Below are 25,319 nucleotides of genomic sequence, written 5' to 3' on the forward strand. Positions count from 1 at the left end.
GCGGGATAGTGGGACTCTAGAATAATCCCGTGTCCTCCTGTGACACACACTCCTGGTTTCTTATACTCTCCCTTCAGTGTACCTATCACGCCTTGTAATTTATATTTATTTGTACATTTTTTAACCCATTCCACATTAGACTGTAAAAGCCAGAAGAACAGATGCTTTGTCTGCTTTGCCACATTTGTGCCCATAGCACCTGGAATGGGATCTGTCCAGGGGAGGTATGTCATAAACATTTATTGAATGGATGGATGGATGAATGAGTGAGTGGTTAGTGAAGGGAGAGAGTTGCTTAGCCTGGTGCTCTGATAATGAAGTGCAGTCATGAAAAAGGTCAGCCCCCAGGTCATAAAATTAAGAGTAAGCTAAATCTGTGCTTATAAGCACCATGCATTCCCTGTGTATAAGCAAGCCTGTGTGTGTGTGCATGTGTGTGTACAAAAGCACAAGTGTGTTTGCAAAACTTTGCATTTGTACAGTCGTGTATGGACACGAATGTCCATGTGTTGGCGTGTCAGGGAAATGAGGTCACTAAGACACATGCAAAATCACTCATGAAGGCGGTTTCTAAGTCAGTACTTTTTATTTTGAAAGATTTGTCAAACTCTTCACATCGTGGTGAGAGTTTACATGATTAATAAGAAGCAGCTTTTTCATGAAATGCTTGGAGGTGAACGAGTTCTCAGCCTGTGAGATCCGACCATCCCATTGACTTTGAAGTTTCTTTTGATTAATAGAAAGAAAAGAGAGGGGTGGGGGAGAAGAGGAGGAATGTGCTAGCAACCAAAGGAAAGATCCCTCATGACAGCCATCCAGATGTGAAAAAAGAGGAAAAAACAAAAAAAAACCCTAAACAAAACCGATTCACCAACTGCACTTTTTCTGTTTTCCAACATTCTGAGCCTCTCTTCTTGATTTTGGCCTTTCTGGCTGAAACACCCTCCTACTCCTGCATCTCCCAAAGACAGTTCAGAGGGAAGCAGCCCTGTACAATGTGGTGATCTGTCCCCCAGAGGTGTGGTGGATTCTAGAGAGCTGATGGTCCACGGCTCTGAAAAGTTTGAACAAACAGCCTAATATGAAAAGAAACAGCACTGAAAAGTGAGGGGGGTGGGGAATGGTGAGGAACCGGGTTTACGTGAGAGTTTATGTATTCCCAGAACACAGTCTTGGGTTCTTTCTCTCAGTTATAGCCCCGGGCAAACAAGATTTGTTATCTGCCGTTCTGGCTGGTGGGTTCTGCAGGTTTTCCCCACCACTGATCCTCTAGCCCCAGAAACATCCTTGCCAACGTCACATGTCTATTACTTCCCTTTGCCCACCTTCAGGCCACGTAGGGATGACCCCCCTGGCAGCCAATACCCTGAAATAAAATTAACACAAAGTCTGATACAGTGAGTATTAGTTTCAAACAGAAAAGTAGAAAATCTAAAGATGCAACGTGTGTTGAAGGCAGACTTGAACAGATCAAAATTTCCACCTGTATGCCACTAAGACGATGGGCAGAGGTGCAAACGTTAAGACAAAAGTGGGACTGTTAGTAGATGAGTAAGAGGCCGTGATAGCTGAGTTACAGCTAAGAATGTCTTGACTTGGGTTAAAATTTCCATGTTTAGCACCGTTAATGTATTCATTTAAGTCTATATTAGCACCTTGACCCCAGGCAGAACAACAAACCATCCAAACATTTTAAACATTGGGGAAAACAGGAGGGGGAAGGTCAAAGAGAAAGAATCGGGTTCTGCAGGTGGAGACGTGGCTTTAGATTACGAGATCCTTGTCGATGTCCCCTGTAAAGCAAGAAGAAGCAGCGTTAGACTTGGAGGTCGGTGTTGATGGAGATGTGCTTCCCAGAGAGTTGGCGGATCCCACCCATCCCCGGGACCAGGGGCCAGGTGACCCGTCCAAGGTCAACCAGGGAGCCTATGACTGAGAACTTTGGTCTCCCCCTCCCTGGCCGGTCCTTGTCACTTACACCCACTGCCAAGTTACACTCCCTGTCTCCTCTCTAGGTGCCTGTCAGTTCCCAAAGTAGTGCTAGACACAGAGTGAGAGCTGATGCTCGAGGAAGGGAAAGAGAAGGAGACACCGATGGATGGACAGAGAAGGATCAGGAAGCCGCCTGAGAGAGCGAGGCCCACCCAGGCAGGGAGAGCAGACAGAAGTTAATGAGGCACAGAGAGCAGAGATGGGCAGAGAGGACAGACACGCAGACGGCAGAGAGGGCAGCGAAGAGGGAGGAAGAGGACGGCGGCCCCTTTGCTCAGACACTCACTCTCCTTGATGCCGAAGCAGCCGGCCCACTCGTCCAGGGCGATGTACTTGTCCTTGTCCAGGTCACAGGTCTCGAAAAAGCGGGTGGTGCAGTGCTCCATGGGGATGAGGGGCGCACGCAGTGGGGCTAGCTCGGTGTGAGACAGGTACCTGCAGGGGATGAGGTGGGGAGAGCCTGAGAGCTTGAGAAAGCCCCACACCCCTGCATGGGGAGCCAGGGGCAGGGAGCCTGCCCCTCGGGGCCAAAGGAAAGGATGCTTAATGCAAGATGAGAAGCCAGAATCCTGGGTCTGCCCCCAGCTCTGCCACTGACCTGCTGTGTTTCTGAGAGCACAGCCCTGCCCCACCCTGAGCCTCGGTTTACCCCTCCCTCAAAGGGGGAGGAGTTGACCATAATGTCTAAGGGCCCTTTCCTGTTCTGATGTCCGTGGGTTCATAACACAGGTCTCTTGGTGCACTGGTTTCCTAACTGGCTAAGAGTTGAGGGCACAGAAACTTAAACTGAAAATATTCAGCATTTCTGCTATTGGTAGATCAAAATCTGGTATGGAACAACGATGCATGTTTTCTGTGGACACATATTTTTACAGCTGCAAATGCACGTTAAAGAGGCTAAAAAGAGATGCATCAAAATGAAGAAAGTGCTGACTTCCGGGGAGGAGCGTGGGAAGAGACTGGGATTGGCAGGGAGGGTGGATGGAACTTTATCGTTTGTACACTGTGTCATGTGTAAGAAGGAGGCCTTTTGATTTCTCTCCCACTGTCCTTCCAGCTGGCCTGGACTCCAGAGCACATGTATGATTTTTTTTCCTTGTTCCCCAGAGCCCTCAATTCGTTGTCCTGAAAACACTCTTCCCCAAGGGACTACAACTTGACTCCAATTATCTCTCTGAACCCCAGGCCCTCCTGCCCCACCCAACTCATGGAAGGAATCACATAATGTTTGAACTGAACCCTCCCCCGCTTCATTGTATACCAGTGAGAAAACTGAGCCCCAGAGAGGGGCGGGGACTCAAGCAAGGTCACCAGGCAGCTCTGGGACAAGGAGAGGGGAAGGATGGACCCCCTGACCCAGGCTGAAGCGCTTTCCCAGACTCACAGTCCTTGCAGCTCCATCCAGAAGCCTCCCTCCTGGCCCCTTCCTTGCTCAGCCTGAGCTCCAGATGTCCCCTGACTTCTGCCCTCCCCACCACAGTATGACTCAGATGGATCCCAGCCACGGAAAGAGCCTGGGAGAGAAGCAGCAGGGAGTTTCCCAGTGCTCAGGAGACCCCAGGCCCCCGGGATCACCCACAGGGTGGGCAGATTCCAGGCACAGGGGCTGGACCAGGAGGGAGCGGTGAGCTTCCCCGAGGGGAGCATCCCTGGGCACAGCATGCAAGCAGGGTGGCCTTCCTTTTCGTGCTGCTCCAAGAACACACAGCAAGAGAAGGCCGGAAGGCGGTAGTGAGGGTGACCACCCCTGCTCAGCTGCAGGTGCGCCAGCTTCCACCTGCAACTTCCAGGAGGCTTCTTTACTTTTTCCTGCGACTGGGAAAAAACTGATCATCACCCAGAGTGTGAGCTCCATGGGGGCAAGGGCCATGTCAGTTCCGATTACTGTTCAATCCCCTGCCTAGAATCGTGCTGGGCGTTTAATAGACACTCAGTCAGTGTTCACTGACCAACTCCCTGCCTATCCTGCAGGGCAGTTACACAGCACTTGCGATCAAACCAAGGGCTTGCCTTGGGGATGGGGCTGGCTCTGTGAATTTCTTAAGAACGTCCAGGGCCGGTTTGCCCTGTTAGGGCTGGGTCTCAGGGTCTTGCTGAAGGACCGTGAGCACACAGGCTGCCCCACCTTGGATCTACCACCCCGAGGAGTCTGGCGTTCCTTCCTAGCTCGCTCTCCCTCCGTGAATGGATACCCCAGGCCAACACTCACCAGGTTAAGGACGGCTTTTCAGTTCCAATGGCTTCTGCCTCTTCTGGCAGGAGGGAGTGTCTCATGGCTTTCTTCCCTCCTGGTCCTGCATCCTTTCTCCTACACCTGTCCCTTCCTGCCACAGCCCTTAGGCAAACCGTGGGCTCTAGGGCTGGGAGCAGCAGAGGCCACTGGGAGGTTTTCTGACAGCATCTAGTGCACCTAGCAGCGCTGACCCATGACTGTCCACTCCAGAGCCAAGCCAGAGCAGCTCCCCGGGATCCGGAGGGCCTGGGGTCTTACCCATCGATGGGGTGCTGGTCCAGCTGCCCGAACTGCCAGTGCACAGGGAAGATGTACATGTTGTAGTTCTTCTCAAAGTCCCGGGCTAGCAGCTCCACGGGGTGGTCCCCGGCTTCCAGGCGCTTCTCATTCTCGTGGATCTTCTTCACCTGTGGGGGCAGAGACGCATGGGACAGAGTCCGGGGAGGCTGTCCAGACCAGTCAAGGCCCCTCCCGCCTCTGACAGGAGGCCAGAGCTGGCAGACACCAGCCAAGGCCACGGTTCAAAATGAGGAAAGGAAGTGGCGTAGATGGGTACCAGCATCTTGACCACAAAAATGAAGGCCTGGGGCGATCTCAAAGGGCTCTCCATAGGGCTGCCACACCAGAATGACTGGGGAGTATGTTCAGATGCAGGTTCCTGGGGCTTACTTCACAGAGACACTGATTCAGTGGGCCTGAGGTGGGGCCCAGGAAGTTGCATTTATCAGTACTCTTAGTGCTTGGTATGTCCATTAAAGTTTAAGATCCATAGACTCAGAAGGAAAAAAGGAATAAAGTTATTTATATCTCTTATGGAGACAAAGTGAGCAGGTCTTTTTTTTTTTTTTTTTTACAGTACACGGGCTTCTCACTGTTGTGGCCTCTCCCGTTGCGGAGCACAGGCTCCGGACGCACAGGCTCAGTGGCCATGGCTCACGGGCCCAGCCGCTCCGCGGCATGTGGGATCTTCCCAGACCAGGGCACGAACCCGTGTCCCCTGCATCGGCAGGCGGACTCTCAACCACTGTGCCACCGGGGAAACCCAACAGGTCTTTTTGTTACAGGACTCCTCAGAGCCTTTAAGGTGTGAATGTACTCTAGGAGCCTTCAAAGGCAGCAAGGAGGAGTCTGTGTCCTAGCGCCCAGAATACAGGCACTCGTTGGAGTGGGGATGTGGGCTTACACTTGGGGGTCTAGATCTAGGAATGGGACTGTGGATCCCAGCCAGCCTGGGGCCAGGAGGTGTCCAGCTCAGGTGCCCTGGGACAGGATGAAAAGGTACCGCACTCACTCGCAGCTTCTGCTTCTCGGTCAGAAGGTTGTTGTCCTGATCCCTCTCGTACAGCGTGACCAGGACGTTCTTGAGCCAGTCCCGCATGCGCAGGGGGAATTCAGTCAGCTCAGAGTCCAGGCAGGGAGCGATGTCTAGGGTCCAACACACAAGCATGGTCAGCACAGACCCTGATTCTCCCTGCCTGAGGGCCAACATGCTGGCTGGGCGGCTCTCCCCGCCCCACGCCCCACGCCCCACACCCTCCTCCAGCAAGAAGCTTCAATCGGCGACCTTGATTGAAGCACAGGGCTCAGCCTCTCTGGGCCACAGTGTCTTCACACCTTTTGAACAAAAGAGATTGTGTGGGGGGAAGAATACTCTGCAAATGGGCAAGTGCAAAGGGCACGTCTGCTGTCCCCTTGACCTTCATCTGATCTGCGGAGGGAAATGGTTCCCTCCAATGGCTCTTGCATTTTTCTGGGTGTTGCGCCCTGAAAACAGAGGCCAGGACCCTCGATGATGATGTTGGCTCTTGAGAGGCGTTTGAAGCTGGGATACTGAGGAATAGCATCCACCCATAGGCCCCGCTTAGCTGGGGTGGGGATTCAGGTATGCTTGATCACCAGAACATTCTCAGCGATACGATTCCATCCTGGTCTTTGGAACCTAGGATCCCAGAATGTCAGACCTGGAGATTTCATCCAAGTCCACCCTCTTGTTGGACTTATTAGAGGTCCGTGTGGAGAGAAGGGGCTTGACTAAGGCCACACTGTCAGAGCCTCATCCGGCACCAGAGCATGTGGGTGCCTGAGGGCCTAGGGGTCCATCCTTCCCTCATCCTTTCACCTATGGAAAGCCCCCTCTGTGGTTAGGGCCACAACCTTCTTCACCAGCAGCTGGGGAATGGAAGAGAAGATCTGGGTTGGAGACGCTAGGCGTTGGAGGGAGTGAGTGATACGCCCCAGAAGACGGGAGAGCCTCTCAGCACGTGTGTCAGTCTCACTGCCCAGGAATTCCTACCAGCATTCCTCCCCCTGCCTTTCTTCTCCAGGCTGTGCCTTCTCATTTCACACCCTGGGCCCCGTAACTGGGAGAGTAGGGCTGACCACAGGAGAACCTCATTCCCCCTCCTCCACCTTTCTGCATGCTGCACACCTGAGGCAGGTGAGGGGCCCTCCCCAGTGTCATCTGGTGCCAGGATGTACCAGACACACCACGTGGATGTTGTCTTGGAGGGGAGCAGAGGTGGCCTTGGGTGTTTCAGATGATAGGGAGGCAGCCACGGTGAAGCAGAAGCCTCGGCCAGCTGAGACTGCAACTGGGATCACTAACAAAGGGCCAGAGGACACCCTGGCATCCCTTTTGCCAAACACCTGGCTCCCAGGTTTCTAGAAGAAGGTGGTGAATCATATGTCTTATGCGGGCAGACAGGAATGTAATGGAGTAAAATGGCCAAGGATATGACAATATTGAGTAACAGGGCCTAAGGGGAACTGACAGCCTTGCCCCAATTTTAAAGCATTCAAATCCAAGTAGTTTCAAAACACTTTATAGGCCCAGGTAGAACATCACTTTTGCTTCACATGTTGAAGCAGGAAAGATTGTGGTTAGCCCTATAGAAGAACTTCCTCATCTTTACAGGAAAGAAATGAGCTGTCTTGGATGCTAGCGAGAGGCTCCAGAAATCCTCCCTGATCTTGTGCTCCCACAATTGCTCAGTTCTTCCCTGGACATGTCCTGAATGCAGACACCTATTCGTAGACAATCATCTCATTTTATAAGTGGGAACCCTGAGGCTCAGGGAGGGGAAGAGATTTGCCCAAGATCACACAGCACAGGAGTGGCAGAGCCAGCCTCCGTGCCAGTTCAGTGCCTTCTCCCTGAGATGGGAGGCTTGGCAGGGTCCGAGGAGAGACTCACATTTGCAAGGCCCGATGTAGTCCAGGTGGAGTTTGTGGCCCTTCTTGGTGCCCTCCAGTGTGCACTTGGTGGCAAAGAAGTGGCAGGAAGAGTCGAAGGTCTTGTTGTCATTGCTGCACACCTGGCGGCGAAGCATAGAGGGCGTCACGTTCATTCCCAGAGCCCTTCGCTGGTACCGCCATCCTTGCCCATTTCAGAGTTGGGGACACTGAAGGCCAGGCAAGGAACGTGATTAGCCCAGGGTCATACAGTGAGTTAGTGGTGGAGCCCGGACAAGAATCTACTCTTTGGGCTCCCAGGCCAATGTTCAGCCCATGCTGAGAACCACTGCTGGTCTCTGAGCTGTGGTATGACTGAGTCAGGGCTGAGACATGGGAAAGCAAACCTGGGAGATATGGAAAGGATGAATTGAAGGTGAGGATGGGTAAAGCGCAGGGCGTGCAGAAGAGTTAATACAGCAGGCCTGGGATTGTTATCCTTAGAAAGGCGTGCTTATGAGGTTGGCCCTTGGCTGGAGTCTGAAAACGTGGCTGGTAAACAATTCCCTGCACTGTTAGAAAACTGTCCACAATGATGAAAGTGGCTCACTGTGCCTAGATTGCTTGTACAAATAATATGGTTCATGCTGAACATCTGTTTTCCTGCTTGGAGTCTGGACTTTGGGTACATTTTAGGGAGAGGATGTCTGTGTGACTAGCCCTCAATTAAACGTTGGGTGCTGAGTCTCTAAAGGGCTTCCTTGGGCAGAAGCCTTGCTCACATGTGGCTACATCTCATCTTTGTAGCTGGGGAAAGAGTGGGTTCTGTGAGACCCCCTCATGGCAGGGGGAAGAGTAAGCAAGACTGTGCATGGATTCCTCCACACTCTGCCTGTATCTTGTTCCCTTTTCATCCAGCTACATACCCTTAAGTCTTAGCGGTGAGTGCAACTGTATGCTGAGTTATGTTGGTCCTCCTAGTGAATCTCTGCATGAGGGGATGGCGGAGCAGAGATGCCGTGGGCTGAACAAAGGCAGTGGCAGAGTAAGTGGCTGTGTCAGGAGGAGGGGAGCCTTGCGTTGAACATCCTGCACACGCTTATTGCTTATATTATCACTGCAGAGGGAGACCTGATGGGCGCTGGTGACCGGTGCGGTAGGGGGTGAAGGGGTGACGAGGAGGGGAGAGTTGACAAAGATGCTAAAATTTGGAGCCCAGAGAATAAGCTGTACTGGGGAGAGATTGAAGATGGAGAAGCCAGGTGGGAGGTTGTGGGAATGATACTGGTACTTGATTTGTTGCCCTGAGCTAGGTTACCACTAGCACAATGGTTGACATGCATGGGTGCTCAATAAGTATTTACTTGGATGGATGGATGGATGGATGGATGGATGGATGGATGGTTGAGTCCTACTGGAGGTATAATGAACAGGTTTGAAAGATTTTAAAAAATAGCACATATTGAGAACTTACTGAGTACCAGACATTATCTGACAAATCCCCACAATAGCCCTATGAGATAAAGTCTATTTCTGTCCCATTTTTAGAGGTGAGAAAACTTGGAGTGGAACATAGCTAAGATCCCACATTAACAAGTGGTGGAGATGGGCTTTGATGTCAGCCTTCAGTCTGACCCAGAATGCACATTTTTGGACCTGATGCTTTGCCAAGCTGCTCCCACATATAGAAAGCCCCTATCTCGGTGCCTGGCGGTGTTGATGTATTCCCTTTGGAGTCTGAGTAGAGCTGGAAGCTGGTGGCGCCACGTCAATTCCTGGTGGTTGCTGGAGAGTCCAGTGATGGGAAGAGCCTCCCCTCTGACTCACTTGCTGTGAATACACCTAGCGAGGGGACTTCTGAGACTGGAGCTGCCCCGTGGGACCACCAAGCCAGCAGTGTTCTGGGCAGATGCTCTGTGTTCTGAGGACCCCAGCCCCCCGCCCTGCCCCTGTCCCTCGGGCCTCACCTTCTCAAATTCGCCAATGGGGGCAGGGCAGCTGGTGGGGTCCTGGCACACACACATGGGGGTGTTGTTCTCGTCCAGCTCGCACACCTTGCCATGTTTGCAGTGGTGGTTCTGGCAGGGGTCTGGTAGAGCGCAAGGGCACCCGGTTAGCATCACCCGGGCTAGCACGTCCACCCCACCCCACAGTGGATCCTTGGACAGAAGTCCTAGGCTGTGGCCCCCACTCGGGCTTTGAGCAGCCCTGTGTCCTCCCTTCTCTTCTGCTGAACCCAGCAATCGGCATGTAGGGGAGCAGTTGGCTCAGTTTGGGGATTAGAGACTCAGTCTGAGGTCAGGGCCAGGCACACTTGGGGGGCTGGGGGCTCCGTCTGGGACCCAGTAGCGCCAGGTGCCATATAGCTCCCCCAAGGATGGAAGCAACCATTGTGTCCTCAGCTGTTGGTGGATCAGTCATCGCAAGGCATTTTGGGATTTTAGAATAGACTTTCTAGAATGACTTGGAAAGTCAGCTGTTGTCACGGAGCCAGGGAGCTGTGAGGCCTAACAAAACAGACTTGAGCGGCTGTAGCGGAAAAGGGAGCAGAGCCCCAAGGCCCACACTGAACAATAGAGCCCGCCTGTGTCTGGTAAACACTGGATGAGGGGCGTGGAAGGGAAGGAACGTGACTCAGTAGACGCCCCTCTGCTCCAATGAGAATATTCTGTGCCCTCAGGATGCGAGCCCGTCTAGCCTTTTCCTCCTGGTGCTTGGCTGGGGGTATCATAGTCATCCTTTGTTGGATGCCTGCCCTGCTAGGGCGCTTCTGCTTTATCTCATAATCCTCTGACAGCCCTGGGGCAAGGATCTACCATCTTCACCCTTCCCCAAGTAAGACATGCGGAAGCTGGGCTCAGAGAAGCTTCGCAGGCTGTCGGGAGGGCATCGCAGAAAGAGGCGGCGGTTTGGAGGCAAGCCTTGTTTGGTTCGCCTCCAGAGTCTGTGCTATTAGCCCCTGGGGTACGGAGCATCTCCACTGTGTGGGATGGGAATGCTGGCACTGTGGGTGGGAGCCAGAGGCCCTGGGTCATTGCTGTGGCCCTGGCGCTAACTCCACGGGTAGACTTATATGAGTTGTGTCAGGTTTCCAGGCCTTATTTCCCCACGGCTGAGTGAAAATCAAATAAGCTCACGAGTGTGAAAGCTTCTGGGGCCATCGAGTGACCAGATGGGAATGGGGACCTCAGTGGGAATGTGAAACCCAACTTTGGAATTACAGTAAAGGGCTATAAGGGGAGAAGGCCATTTGCAGTTTGAGAACTTCCCTTCCTGACACTCAAGGCCTGGCTATAAATAGATCTTTCCAGATTCCAGAAAATAATCCCAACCTTTTCAGTCAAGGCAGTTTCTCCTCCACGGCCCATCCTGCAGCGAGGACCCCACCCTGCATTTCCTTGGGAAGGAACTTCATGCACACTGGGCCCACGCTTTAGGCCCAGGTGGCAGAGGGCAGAGGCTTCATGTGACCAGACACGGGGAAGGGACCTACTTTCAGCCACCACCTCCTCCTCGGCTTCCTCAGCACCTTCATCAAATTCTCCTACTTCCACCTGGACGGGGTTGGTTCCCACAGGTACCTGGGGTGGAGGGGGAAGAATGAGTCAAATGGCCCTACCCCCATCCCAGACCTGCAAGGAAGGGGCAAAGCCTGGAGCCTCAGGTACCCACAGAGGGATGGGGAGAGACAAGCTGGAGAGGGGCACTGGGCCCAGGTCACAGAGAGCACAATTGCCAGGTCCAGAAGTGAGACTGAATCTTACAGGCCGCTGTGCCTCTAGGGCCCCAGACCTCTATGGAGATGCCTCAGAGGCCACCAGGGGGTTCAGAGCAAGAGGGGGTACCAAGCTCTCCACCCTTCCAGCCACACCAGAGCAGCTCCTCTTTCATCTGTTTGACATATGGGGAAGACCGTGGGCGATCATCTATGAAAAAAGGTTCCACAGCTTAAAAAGTAAACAAAATTCAAAATCATAGCTCCCAACTCTTAGGTTCCGTGGAAGGTTTGGGGAGCATTCAGGAGTGTGTCAGGATTGGGGGATACACAGGATTTACATCTGTGCTGCGCCCGTTCCAGCAGGAGGCCCACAGCACCTGTTTGGCTTTCTCAGGGAGCAGATGTGGGCAAAGAGGGGCCGCAGGTCTGGAGTCCCTCCCCACCTACCTCGGATACCTCAGCCACGGTTTCCTCGACCACCTCCGTCTCATCAGGCAGGGCTTCCTGTTGCTGTTGGGAAGTGAAAATGGGGTTTGGAGAGGTCAGGGCCAAGGCCAGCTTCACTGCTGAAGTGCCTCGGCCTGGACCTCTCAAGCTGGCGAGTTAGGAGAGCGGCTCGTTGGAGACCCCCAAGGCTGTGCACTTGGGGGTCTCCAATGAGCAGAGCCCCTCAGGGACTTCTGTGAGCAGGGATGATGCACAGGAGAAGCCAAACACGGGGGCCCTGTGGGGCTCTGGAGCACCTGCCTTTATAGTTATATCTGGAGCTTCTACCTAAGATTTGGCTTGGAAAAACATTTCCGCCGCTTAGGCTCCCATGAAGTGTGAAAACCGCTAATGCAGGCCAACTCCCTTCATCTTACAGATGGGAAAACTGAGACCCGGAGGGGATGAACACTGAATTTTAACAGAGGTCATTATCTTCCCCACAACCATGATATCATCATCATCATTATTATTATTTGGCGATTCCTTCTTGGAGTCAACTTGGAGTTACAAGAAGCAAGATAGCATATGACTCTGAGGTGCCTGGCTGGCTGGGGCTTCTTCTAAAAGTGATGCTAACTTGCCAGATCTTTTGCCAAAATCTCTCAGGATTGCCAGCATCTACCATCATCACACCTTCTAGTGAAGAGAGGGTGAGGGAATCATAGGTGAAAAACTTTTCTTTGCCCACTTCACGTTTCTTCCTCTGTCTTCTGGTCACAGCTTCCAGCGTAGCATTGGATGACCACTGCTGGCCCTCTCCATGCGATTCTTGGAGGGCCTGTCAGTCAAGGTGCCTCACAGTCCCTTGGCCAAGAAGCAGGCCCAGGACCCAAGCTCAACTAGATTGGCTCTCCTTGAATTTTTTTTAATCTTGTTGGCACGTTTTCTCAAGATGTGAAAACTGTCAGAGTAGAGACATTCAAATGGCAACACTTCCATGACCATCCATTAGATCTTACCTCCAGGACCGTCCATTAGATCTTACCTCCCAGATCCCAGAGCTGCCCTTTTCTAGTTCTCCCCAAGGCCTTGGATTTTATAATCTACCCCTATATCCTTTTCCCTCCTAATTTAGTCAGATTGGAGTCTGTTGCTTGCAACCAAGTAGCCCTCATTGATTCAGAAACTAACCCAGCCCTCTCTCTGTGGCTTGAATCCCTTCTAGCATCATCCCCATCGGCACCCCCCGCCCTCTGCTAGAATTCCTCATATGACAAACAGGTCAGTTCCTTCTAAAGCAATTCTAGTCCCTTTCTGGGAAGCTCTGATTGTTAAAAAGTGCATCTTCATGTTACATGGAAATCTCTCTTCTCTGGAATCTCCACCCAGTGGTCCTCATTCACTTTTTCTTTGGAGCTTATTAAAGAAAAAAAAAATTTTTTTTTTTAATTAGACAGTTAAATCATGATGGGGAAGTCTCCGTCCCTTCTGAGCATCTAGGGCTGGCAGATTCGATGCCCCTGGGCTGGTGGTGGGAGGTAAGACCAAACAGATGTGACCTTTAGGTACTTACAGGGGCTGCCAAGGCCCACCCGGCCAGGCAAAGGAGGAAGAAGATCCAGGCCCTCATGGTGCTAGGAACCCTGTGGGGAGGAGAGAGATGGAGAGTTCAGTGAGGGGGAGGTTTCTTTTTTGGGATCTTAGTTCCCTGACCAGGGATCGAACTCACACCCCCTGCATTGGATGCGCGGAGTATTGACCACTGGACCGCCAGGGAAGTCCCCATGGGGGAGGATTCTTGATGGAGAGTTCTTGACGCTGAATTCCTGTGATATGCAAGGTAATTTTAGGTGGTCCATGTTAAAGGATAGTGAAAGACACGGGAGTAAGTTGCTTCTACTCATTTCTCTTTCAATCCTGATTATATGAGAGTCTCAGTTTGGTGCTAATGTGTCTTTAACACCTAACACTCATCCTTTTTGAACCGAGAGTATGCCTCTGGCTCAGAGCCTCCACGGGAAACTACATTCAGCTGGAATTCAATAAATTTGTTTTGTCTCCTTTGTGTTTAGTTTTACAGTTTCCTTCTATTTATGACAAAGGTACACAGATTTTTCCATTTATGGTAGTGGTCTTAAGTCTCCTTTCTCAATACATTTATTTATTATTATTATTAAATTCATTTATTTATTTTTATTTTTGGCTGGTTGGGTCTTCCTTGCTGCACGCGAGCTTTCTCTAGTTGGAGTGAGTGGGGGCTACTCTTGGTTGCGGTGCGCGGGCTTCTCCTTGCGGTGGCTTCTCTTGTTGAGGAGCACGGCCTCTAGGTGTGTGGGCTTCAGTAGTTGTGGCTCTCAGGCTCAGTAGTTGTGGCTCACGGGCTCTAGAGTGCCGGCTCGGTAGTTGTGGCGCACGGGCTTAGTTGCTTCGTGGCATGTGGGATCTTCCTGGACCAGGGCTCGAACCCGTGTACCCTGCATTGGCAGGCGGATTCTTAACCACTGCACCGTCAGGGAAGTCCCCTCAATACATTTATTTAAGTTTTTAAAAAGTGATTCGACAAAGGTGATTGGCTAATTCGTCAAGTCTGGGCAATGCTGAACCAGATCATGTTCAAGGGTCCCTTCAATCCCTGGTGTTCTAGGATTGTTTTCTTCCTATACCCCAAACTCTCCTCCTCCCCTCCTCTTCCTTCTGCTTCTTTCCCATCTCTAATAAGAGAAGCTAATGGGCAGCAACCTCTTGCCAATTTGAGACAATGAGATCTACATTCTAAACAAAGAACAATAGTTTTTGAGTGTGGCCCGTGGAACTTGTGGCCATACTTTCCTCCATTTACCCAGGAGGATGGCACTTCTCCGGATCCTGTGTGGGAACTAATATCCAAATGCTTACATATGTTGCATGGTACCTTCCCTTTCCCCTTCACAGTTAAAGGATGTTAGCTGAGATCTAGAAAATTCTCCTGCCCTGGTCACTGCTGTGACCTTCCTCTAGATGCTGAGCTCTCGACTCTAACAATCTCCTGACAGGAAGGCATCTTGGAACAGAATCTCCTCTGATGGTTCACTGCCAAAATGCCATCCCTAACTGAGGAACTATGGTGGGGACATTTCGTTTCTTGTTCTAACTGAATGGACTTCCGTTTCCAAATGGCTTTAGAAAGGTCTTCCTTATACTGTTCAATTTGCCTCCCTCAAGCTTCTCCTGGTCTACTCTGATGGTCCTTCTGTGGCCACACAGGGCAAGCATGCTCCCTCTGCCCCCAAGCAGCTTTTAGCCAAGGTGAGCAACAACCGTATCTTCCCTCGTTTGTCCCCCAAAACTTCCATATCAGTCCCATTATCCCTAGTTCCTCCCAAGACTTCTCAACTGACCAAGCACCTTGGTGGGAGGTACCCTGGCATCGTGGAAGAAACACTTGGCTTGGAACTAAATACCAGGGATTCTGATTCTGTCGAAATACTAACCTGGTGTATTGGTTCAATCCTTCATCCTCTCTAGACCTTGGTTCCCCCTTCTGTTGAGAGCGTTAGACTAGGTGAACACTGCGGTGGTAGCCTGGGCCCTTAAGATGCCCTTAAACTGTCACAGCATATGCTGGTCTAGGCATACATCCTCCCCTCTGATATCCTCCATTTTAACTTGGATTATGGTATTTGGGGAAACAGGGGAAGGGCAGTCTTCATAATGGTCCCTTATTGGACTGAAATAGACACTAAACCTCACTATTTCATAGAGTATACAAGAAATAAAACCAACAGAAATTTAAAGATATCAACCTGGGAGCCTGGCTTTGCTTCACGATGTCCCCAGCTCCCAGAGGAATTCAGTCTTCCCCTTCCAGGCAGTTTTGGGAACGTTCCTCCCCTCACACAGCTGTATGCTTTTCTTCCCCCCTCTCCCCGCAAGCCTTGAGGTGGAAAAATCTCCCTTCTTCCTTCCACACTTGGAAGATACAAACAAATCAACTCCCGCATGTGGCTTTGGACGAAGGGAACAGGAGAGAAAGCATGAATGAAGGGCTTGTCTGAGATTGCTTGGAGTTGAAGGGTCAAAGTGAGACTTGTAGCAGGAACAAAAAAAGTCATCTCGTCTGGGCTCCAATTGCAGAGAAGACATATCGTTAGAGAAACAGCCCAACTAGGACTGGAAATGCAATAAGCTTCAGGTTGGAGAGCCAGGAAGACTGATGTCTCCAGAGTCTGTGTCCTTCGTATGAGCAGAGGAACCGCTCCTTCTCTTTGACCAGGGAAGGGTCTGTGGGTCAGCTCTTCTGTCTGCCCTGCCTCACCACCTGCGCTGTTTCCCAGGGGCACACTGACCCTTTCTGCCACCCCCATCCTTGGTGCTGCAGCCGGAAGAGAAAAATAATTCTACATCTTACAGTACTTTATAGTTTCTAAAGGCCCCACATATAGTACTCTGTCCGCTTGGAGCCTCTGACACACTGGCAGGCATGGGAGGGCTCTGAGTCCTGCTGTCACAATGAGGAGTCTGAAGTTGAGAGGGAGAAAGTCACGCAACATTCAGGCCCCTTTCAAGCTGACAAACTCCCTTCCCATGGCGTTGGTTTGGGCCTCACAGGGGTCATGCTCGGAGATGGGAGTGGGGTGGGAGAGAAAAGCGGAAAGTGAGAATGTTAAGAAAAGGACACGAAATCTTGGAGGAGGAGTTATTCTCCAAATTTGAGGTTTTGCCCAGTGCCCAGTGCTACCTCACCGGTCCCAGAACCCTCTCCCTCCAGATGATGGGATGGGAGGGAAGGGGGGCAGCTGGACTGTTCTCGGATGCGCGACCATACTCCCTGCATACCTATGACCTCCCTCTTGGAGGTTCTGTAAACCATCACTGGCCGAAGAGGCAAGGCACCCATCCTGCAAAGCTAAGGGGGTGCATCAGTAACGCCAGCAAGGTCAGAACACAGGGTCAAACCCCAGCATCCAGAAATTATCAGCTGTGCACCCATCCTTTGCCAACCAAACCTAGGTCTGGCGTGCCCAGGGAAAATAAAAATACTTTTGTATAAATGAGCAATTTTAAATGAAAACTCCCTTCTTTGTATCTCTTTAGTTTGTAATGACACCTGTGTTTATCCTTTTCAAAATGTCTTCATAATCCGGCATCCCACTGGGGGCTGAAGGCATGCCTTTCTGCCTTCTAACACAGGAGAGAAGGCTGAGGCCCGGAGCCGGAGCCGGAGTCGGGGAATAAACCTACCCAGAGCCCCAGGGAGCTAGCGGCAGGGCTGAATGAAGACCCAGGCTGCCCCCCTCTGCCACTGGCATGCCCTCCACCTCACACACTGTTTCCCTTTGTGGCAGCTCCCTCCCGAGGTGCTCACCTGAAGGGGGCCCAGTTGGGCTGCGAACTGGCCCAAGTTACAGGGAAGGAAAGGAGCCTGAGGGGGCGTTGGGGGGATGAGGGGGGCAGGAGGTGTGTTTCCCTTGGCTCAGTGGTCATCAGATGCAGACACCGCTCACTCCCACCCCACCGCCTGTCCTGCCTCCTGTTCCGTACATCCAGTCCCTTCCTTTTGCCTTTATTTGCTCTGGAGATGGCTGAAAACCCGTCCTTGGCTGCCAGCAGGACCCGAAGCTGAGGTCACTTCTCTGGGGATGGAAAAGTACAGCCAGCGCCCCCAGTTCATCTCCCTCAAAATATAACGGGCCTCCTTTGGGCTCTCGCTGGACACTGAAAAGTCCCTGAACGTCAGAACTGGGGAAAATCTCAGAATCATAAAATTTTAGATCGTGGGTCTTAGAATCATAGACCCCTAAGAATATGAAACACAGAATCTGAGATGCAGTCATCAAATCTGATTTGAGTAGAAGAGTTTATGAAGCAATGCAGTCTAATAGAACTTTCTGAGATGATGAAAATATTCTATATCTGCATTGTCCAATATGGTAGCTACTGGCCTCCAGCGGTTATGGAATACTTGAAATGTTGCTAGTGTAAATGAAGGGCTGAAGTTTTCACTGTATCTCATTTTAATTAAATCTGTGTAGCCACATGTGGCTAGTGGCTACCATATGAAACAGGGTGGTTATCAAGTTTTATAGAGGCAGTATGGCAGAAAGGTAAGCCCAGGGGCTCTGGAGATAGAATATACAGGTTCAAATCCTGGCTCTGCCACTTAGCATTTGTGTGACCTTCAGAAAGTGACTCTCCCTCTCTGGGCCTCAATTCATGTCTCCGTCTGTAAAATGCAAATAACACACCTACCTTGAAAGGCTCATGGGTGATTTGCCCGAGAGAATACAAGAGGTTAGCAATGGAAGAGCATCTTAAAATCCAAAGATCCCAGAATCTCCACCCCCCTTGAAAATCCAGGGCAAGGATACCAGCTCTTTGTCTGTGGCCCAGGGAGAAAAGGTGTTGGGGTGGAGAAAGGAGACATTGCTCCTCTTGGTCTCAGGCACACCAGCCCAGCCCCCAGTGGGCACAGTGACAGAGCCGGCCCCAGGCTGCCCTCTCAGTTGAGCTGCTGACGCAAACCAGGCGTCTTGCTTCCACTGTTTGGCTTGCAAACAAGGGTTCCAAAAAAACACATGTTCCTGGTAAACAAGCCCAAAGAGAGGAAAACAAGTGTAGAGGCTAATAAAGGAACCCCGTGAGTGAGCCAGGCCCGCCCGGGAGCTGGGACTCAGAAGGAGGGCTGAGCCAGGCCAGAGAGGCACCATCACGGCCAGTGTAGCTACATGGGCACTCACACCCCGGGGGAGCAGACGCAGCCAGTCAGAGGTGATGTGGAAGTCGGGTCCTGGGTTCGAGTCTTGGCCATGTTGCTCCCAGCTCACCATGCAGGTTAGGGTAGGCTCCTCTACTCCCTGGACCTCACCTAGCATCACTCATCTGCACAATGAGGGGTATCTTTTAGACCAGTGTATTCAACATACAAGCCAGGAGCTCTTTCTCTCAATGAAGTCTTCTGCACAAGTCCAAATCTGAAACAGCTAAGAGCCTCTTGCATTTGTTGAACATGTGAATGTACTATTATCTATTCAATGAATTAGCTTGAAATTAGAAAAAAAAAAAAAAAGCAGGTGAAAGCAGTGTTGAGATGGGGGCTGGAAATCCTGTACACTTGGACACCCCCTGAGACACCTTGGAATGCCTCTAGGTTCTTTCATGAACAGAGTTTGAAGCCCTTGGGGCCAGGGGGTCCCTAAGGTTCCTTTCAGCCCTGACATTCTGAGTCAACTGAAGCAGAAATCTTTCAGAATACCACCTTTCCCAACTTGCCCCTTGACTCCCTGCTTCCACTTCTAACATTTCTTGCTGGAAGGGAAGAAGCTAAGGGAAACTTTTAGGGTATTATGGGTGCTCAAGCCTAGCTTTGAAGAGGTTCAGAGGCAACTCAGAAGTAGCCCCAGAGTGTGAGACTAGAATCAATCTGACTGAGGTTCTATAAACAGATCTGAGATGCCACGTTTCACCATGGTTAGGAGAGGCCCCAGGGTGGAGCTTCAGGCTCTCCTTCTTGGCTCCCCCTAGGGGCCACTGCTGCAACTGGGTGACCACAATGAAGGGGATGAAAAATAACATCAAAGTGTCCAGGCTGTCACATCCTAAAGATAGCAAATCTGTGGCATATATGCCTCCACCTGCCCCTCCTGTGCATGTGGCAGACATTACTAATCAATCATACGACCTTTTCCTCTAAAGTCCAGAGTGGCATTCAAATCCTGAACACAGTTCTTCTAGCAGCTGTCAAGCCATAGGAAATCTCTTTGCCGTGCTTCTGATTTTAGAGATAGGGAAACCGAGGATCAGAAAGGGAAAATAATTCACTCGAGGTCGTATGGCAAGCTAAACTTCCCAGATGTTCAGAAACATCCAGATGTTTGCGTTTTTATTTTTTCATCTGATCAAGTCAGGATCCTAAGGCTATGACCAACACAAGATGGCCCAGAAGGATCCACAGATGAGATGGGTTAATACCAAGTTTCTGAAAGAACCCAGCTCTGGAGAGAGTTGCTATTTCCATTTGTATTTTCCCTATAGATATCAAGCTCTATAGCTTGATGAGTGAGGACAGAGTTAATTTCCCGTCTAAGACATCTTCTGGGTGAGGAGGCTGTTTTTCTAAATAATTCTGTCAAGTTACTGATTGCTGGCCTTGGGCCTGCACAGCCCAGCTGTCCCTGAGTTCAGGGTTGGGGTCAGGACCCAGGCTCTGTGCTGCAGAGAAAAAGTAATTTCTTCCATCCCCAGGGCTGGCTGAAAACTCGGCTCCAGCCTTCCCTTTCCTCCTCTAAAGGAGGTTAGGGAGGGAGCCAGCAGGAAGCAAATGAGCAGCCGCCCCTTAGCCATATCCTGCTGCCCTGATGACAAAGCCACGCGGGCTGGCTTAGGCCATGGCAGGCCAGCGAAGGAGAGAAAGAAGTCCTGCTCGTCACTTATTATTCGCGGGGCTCATTGCCTCTAGAGGGAGGAGGGTATGGAGGACGCCAACCTGCTCAGATGAAACGAACAGAACACGCATTGAACATCTGGATGTTTCCAGACATCTGAAAGTGTGGCTCAGGCAACAGTTTGCTGTGTGACCTTAAGTGAGTTATTCTCCCTTCCTGAGTCTCAATTTCTGTCTGTAATATGTAACAGGCGGTCAGGAGTCTGTCTCCCTGCCATGGCCTATAGTTAGATCTGGCTGTGCACATCCGTGTGTGGCTACGAACAGCAGCTGTGTATCTGTATGAGCGACTGATGGCCCTGAGGACCTCTGCGTGAAGCTGTGTGTGCGACTCTGTGCGTGTCTACTTGACTCGGCATCTGTCCGTTTCAGCCTGTGTTGGTGAGGGTCAGAGTTTGCATATGCATCCAAATGGACACCTGGGCCTTGTCTGGGAGTCAGGGTATCGTTCAGGGAGAGCTTTGAGTGCATGACCTTCTGTGTCTGCTCATGTATTGAGACATTTATTTTTAGCTATGCCAGTGGGTGCCTGTTGGTGAAATCAATGTTTATATATTTGGCATCCTCGTGGGTTTTTTTATCTCTGCACACATAGCTACCTATCTAAATAACCTCAAAAATAAAATGTTTTCCTGTTTACCTCACATCCTCAGCTCTTTCCTCCACCATCCTTTTCTATTTATAGCTTATTTTCAGCAAGGAAGACTGCTCTTGTGAATAGCAAACCCCAGCCATGCTATTGGTTGACAAGTCTCTAGAGATGGATAAAGATTTTAGCAGGACTGTTATGTAACCCAAGACCCCCTAGCCCATCCTCTCTTGTTTCCTTTTCAGCTAGGGGGCCAGGAGGTGTTAAAAATGTAGCCCAACTATTCCTTCTAATGAAAGCAGCACCTGGCATTTAGGTTCACAGGACTTCAGAGCTGGAAGGGTACCTGGAGACCATTTAGTTACATTCCCCATTTAACAGATTGGGAAACTGAGGTCCAGAGAGGGGAAGTGTCTTTCCAAATGTCACTCACTGTGAATTAGGATCCACCTCTGCCATTGCCTTGGCCAGTGCTCTTTCCACACTGGAGGGTACAACACTCTTGGGAGATACTCAAGAAGATGCCCAAATCAAAAGAATTTGAACAATATTTATTTCATTTACATGTGCCTGTCGGCACTTTTAGTAAAGGGAAGTTATATCCAAACCCCAAGATGATGAAGCTGCCAGACAAAAAAGCTGGGGATGATTTCAACTCTTTGGATGCCATAAATTCATCAGTTCTAAAAACCCATCTGATTAAGTGGGAGGGCCACAGTGTAGCAAGTGCTTCGCTGTGCATCACCCTGTTTTGTCCACACAGTATCCCTTTGAGGTGGTGCTGTTATTGCTTTTTAACCAAAGAGGAACCTGGGGCTCAGAAAGGAGAAGCCATTAGTTCAAGGTCAAATGGCACCTTTGAGGCAGAGGTAGAATTGAAACTCAGGTCTTCAAGTTGCCTGTCTAGGAAGCGGAAAGCATATCACAGCCTCACAGCTGCCCTGGGGTGCTGGGAGATCAGAAGGGCAGGACCTAAAGTTTGCTGTCCTGGTGTTTGGGGACAGAGAGGAGTGGGGGACATTCAGACTGAGCCTGATGTTCTAAGTGTTTCTAGAGTCCCCAGCCAGCAGGCAGAGACCCTGAAAAAAAGGTTGCCATGGCAACTCGCATTCCTCATGGAGTGAGTCATAGCAAAGTAGAGCCTTTTGGTGGGTGGGACTTGGAAAAAGTTTCAAAAGTTGATTCCTGCCCCAAGCACCGCCCCCTTCCTCCCCACCCTCCCTCCCTCCGCTCCAGGCTTTGTCGATGTGGCAGCTGATGGCTGAGTTAACTCTCTCTTCCCCCAACCACTCCCGTTTCAAAGTTTTTCATCCTCCTGCAAATACACCTTTGCTTCCAGTACCCACCCACTCCATCTTCCACATCATGCCCTCTGGCTACCTGGAGGGTCAGCATCCATTTGAGAATATGTTAAGACCGAAGGCTGTGAACATCCTCTTCTACACTGCTGCTGTCTCTGCCTCTTTCTGTCTCTGTCTCTCACACACACACTACTGTATATACAAATTTAAGGGGTTTGCAGGTGCCTTTAAGCCTATTCAAAAGCTAGTCCGTGGATTCTGGTTTAAGAGACCTTCCTTTGAAAGTTTCAGAGGACAACGGGCACCCCAAAGACCATCAATCAAGTCCACCCCTCTTACTTCACAGACAGGGAGACTAAGTCCAGAGGAGACGCTTACCTAAGATCACACATAAAATGTGTACCTTCGGTCTGCCGCCTTGCTTCTGATGTGCTTCTCACCCTACTGTCAGCACTTGGGGTGTATACAAGTTTAACCCCAGAGAAAACACTTTCTCTATGTGTTCTGCATAGAATAGAATTTTCCGGAGGAAAATGTGTGCCTCTCTGTTCCTTTTGGGGCAGAGTGGGCTTCCTAGAAGACATGCCTCCCCCAATGCCCCCTTTTCTCTTGGTGTCCTCAGGGACTCAGGAAGTCCACTTCTCAACCAGCCAGTGGAGCCATAGACCGAAGAAGACCTAACACCAGCCTGTGTAGAGTTTGAGCTTCTCATAGCAAGGTGTGAGAAGGTTGCCCTGGAGCCCTCTCCATCTTTCCTCCTCCCTTCCGCTCTTTACAGCGCATCCCCCCACCCAGCCTCCCATCAGACCCAGTGCCTCAGCTGGACCATATCAGATGTCTGGGGTCTTCAGATCTAGAAACACAGAGGGCTACTTCTGACCATTTCCTGTGTTTACACCCCAGGGAACCCAGGATAAGACTGACGGTCTGATAGCGCTATTTCAGGGTGAATGGCACCGGAATCAGTGTGTGTGTGAGTGTGTGTGTGTGTGTGTGTGTGTGTGTGTGTGTGTGTTGGAGGATGGGGTTTGAGAGGGGAGAAATTCCAGGGAAACAGGAGCCTTCCCAGAGGTGCTGATTAAAAATGAAGACTCCCCCTTTGCCTTCCAGAGATCAATGTATCATTCAGGCAAAGTCTCTTTTGGAAAACAGAGCCCCTGACCAAGAACCAAGTCTAGGAAGTTTCTTCTTCCGGAATGGGAAGCAGGGCAGACTCTGCTGCTGGCCGGTCCCTCTTGCAGCTGTGCCCAGATCAGATTCCCAGGAAAGGAAGAGGCTGCCGCGTTTGTAAAGGCAGCCTCTGAAACCAGAGAGACGGACACAGAAAGAGACAGAGAGAAAAGACTCCCTCAAAGACAGTCTGATTATTTTCCACGAACCTGAAAGGGAGACCAAGTTATCCTGAAAAGCAACAAGCAGCAAGTCCGTGGTCCCTTAAGGGGAGCAATGATGGAGCCCAAAGGAGATGCACATCCCTGTCTCTGATCCAGGAGACCTCCCAGCATAGCTTCCCCTCCCCTGTACACAAAGTTGAGGAGTGAACCAGAGTGCAGGAGTTATGGGACTAAAGAAGGGACAGGCAGGGCAGGGGTCGTGCATACCTCAGTGGCAGGCAGGAAGGCAGCAGGCGAGAGCTCCGGGCAGTCTGAAGGTCTGCAGGAATGTGAGGGGTTTAGAGCCTGGTAACAGGAAACCACTCGGAGCTCTGGGCTGGGTCTCGCCCTCCACCCCGCGGTCCCTCCTCCTCCTGTGTCTCCTCCTTCCCCTCCCTCCCCCTCCCCTTCTCCCCACAGCCAAAGCTGTCTCTGTCTTCCATTTCTTTCTTCCTCTCCTTGTGGGTCAGGACGGCCCACCTCCCCTACCCCCGTCTGCCACATGGGTTCTGGAGCCGTTGCCTAAACAGACAGACGGAGCGGTGTGCCAGGGCTAGAAGGGGCGGCAGGAATCACCTAGAACAGCCTCCTCCTTGTTCAGAGGGGAACTGAGGCCTGGAGAGGCAAGGGATCACCCCAGGTTCCCAGGGGCAGAGCCAGGCCCAAGGGTCTTGATTGTATGACCAGTGATCTTTACAAGAGCCTCCCTAACATCAGTCAGTGCTGAGGAGGGCAGAGCAATTGGAGGGGGTTGTATCTGTGACAGAGGCAAGGCTAGGACTCGCCTCTATACAGACTAAAGAAGCTGCCGTTGATGCGTCATCGCTGTTGATTCGGGATTTGGTCTAAAAATAGCCACTCAAACTCTAGCTGCACCAGCAATGGACACAGAAGGGGTTAGCTTTCTAGCTGGGGGACCTACGTCATCAGTATAGAACAGATAAGGTAACTGATGATATCGACTACAATCACAGAGGTGACAATGGCCCAGGTTTACTGAGGACTTAGAATTTTCATAGGTATTGTTATTATGCCTATTTTACTAATCAGGAAACAGAGGTGCAAAGAGCCTGAGTTACGTGCTCAAGATCACGTGGCTAGAAGTGGGGTAGGCAGGCTGATTCTACATTCAGCTTGGTTCACTCAGGCTGTATGAGCTTCTCGGTGCAACAGGTCTCAGTTGAATATTTATGAGAATACTGATGAGTGTATGAATATTTATGAGTGCAGGCCTAGCACTTTGAGAAGTATAAGAATTAATATCTGGTCCTTGTCCTCAAGGAGCTTTGAATCTTGCTGAGAGGGCATGCCTTAGGCATCCACCCACTCACATGAGGAGTACAGACTCTGAGGTTTATCCCCAGGGGTTCAGAGTGGCAGGATCTCTGAGGTGGAGCAGGCAGAGAAGGCTTCCTGGAATAGGTGGCTCTCAAAGCATGAACTGGGTTTGAATAACATGGAAAGGGAGAAGGCAGAGAACATTCTCATAAACCTCTATACAATATGGCCTCCACCTCCTTGCCCATCCTCTTCTCCTGCTGCCACTCTCTTCCTTTTTTTTTTTTGCGGTACGCGAGCCTCTCACTGTGGTGGCCTCTCCCGTTGCGGAGCGCAGGCTCAGCAGCCATGGCTCACGGGCCCAGCCGCTCCACGGCATGTGGGATCCTCCCGGACCGGGGCACGAACCCGTGTCCCCTGCATCGGCAGGCGGACTCTCAACCACTGCACCACCAGGGAAGCCCTCTCTTCCTTTTTTACTCTACTCCAGCCACACTGGCTTCCTTTCATTTCCTCAACAACCACGACGTTATTCCCACCCCAAGATCTTTGCACTTGCTCTTACCTCCGCCGGGAAACTTCCTCCATCTGATTGTGTGTACCTGGGGTTTTTTCACCCTTCAGGTCTCTGTTCTAATGTCATCTCCTAAGAGAGGCCCTTCCTGACTCCCTGTCTCACAGGCATAGTTCAGCACCTTTCACTGTTTTGTTTCCTTCCTGGCACATGTCACGATCAGGAGCTATTTGTCAACCGTACTAGACAGACACTCCATGAGGATAGGGGCTTCTCGTGTCTTAGTTGCTGCAGTGCTCCAA

The 25,319-nt window shown here is 51.0% G+C and overlaps 1 protein-coding gene across 2 annotated transcripts; it reads right to left on the bottom strand.

Moving 5' to 3' along the window:
• Positions 1 to 563: 563 nt before the first annotated feature.
• Positions 564 to 23,524, bottom strand: SPARC (secreted protein acidic and cysteine rich). Of its 2 annotated transcripts, XM_065873375.1 has the most exons (10): positions 23,454 to 23,524; positions 13,117 to 13,186; positions 11,562 to 11,624; positions 10,890 to 10,977; positions 9,364 to 9,485; positions 7,419 to 7,539; positions 5,517 to 5,650; positions 4,484 to 4,632; positions 2,279 to 2,427; positions 564 to 1,793 (listed from the first exon to the last, which is right to left on the bottom strand). In XM_065873375.1, the coding sequence occupies exons 2-10, from the start codon at positions 13,171 to 13,173 to the stop codon at positions 1,765 to 1,767; spliced, it is 912 nt and encodes a 303-aa protein (XP_065729447.1). In that variant the 5' UTR covers positions 13,174 to 13,186; positions 23,454 to 23,524; the 3' UTR covers positions 564 to 1,764. The 2 variants fall into 2 exon arrangements, with proteins under 2 accessions (XP_065729447.1, XP_065729448.1); XM_065873376.1 differs by lacking the exon at positions 23,454 to 23,524 and having other exon boundaries at positions 1,216 to 1,793; positions 11,571 to 11,624; positions 13,117 to 13,173.
• Positions 23,525 to 25,319: the final 1,795 nt, after the last annotated feature.

This window comes from Phocoena phocoena, chromosome 3 (assembly GCF_963924675.1).
Source record: "Phocoena phocoena chromosome 3, mPhoPho1.1, whole genome shotgun sequence".
NCBI classification, from domain to species: domain Eukaryota; kingdom Metazoa; phylum Chordata; class Mammalia; order Artiodactyla; family Phocoenidae; genus Phocoena; species Phocoena phocoena.

Coding starts and splice junctions, on each gene's coding strand:
- SPARC (XM_065873375.1), bottom strand. CDS start 13,173: ATGAGGGCCTGGATCTTCTTCCTCCTTTGCCTGGCCGGGTGGGCCTTG. Junction 9,486..10,889: donor GGAGGAGGTGGTGGCTGAAA/GTAGGTCCCTTC, acceptor GCGCTCTACCAG/ACCCCTGCCAGAACCACCAC. Junction 4,633..5,516: donor CCGAGAAGCAGAAGCTGCGA/GTGAGTGCGGTA, acceptor CTGCCCCCACAG/GTGAAGAAGATCCACGAGAA.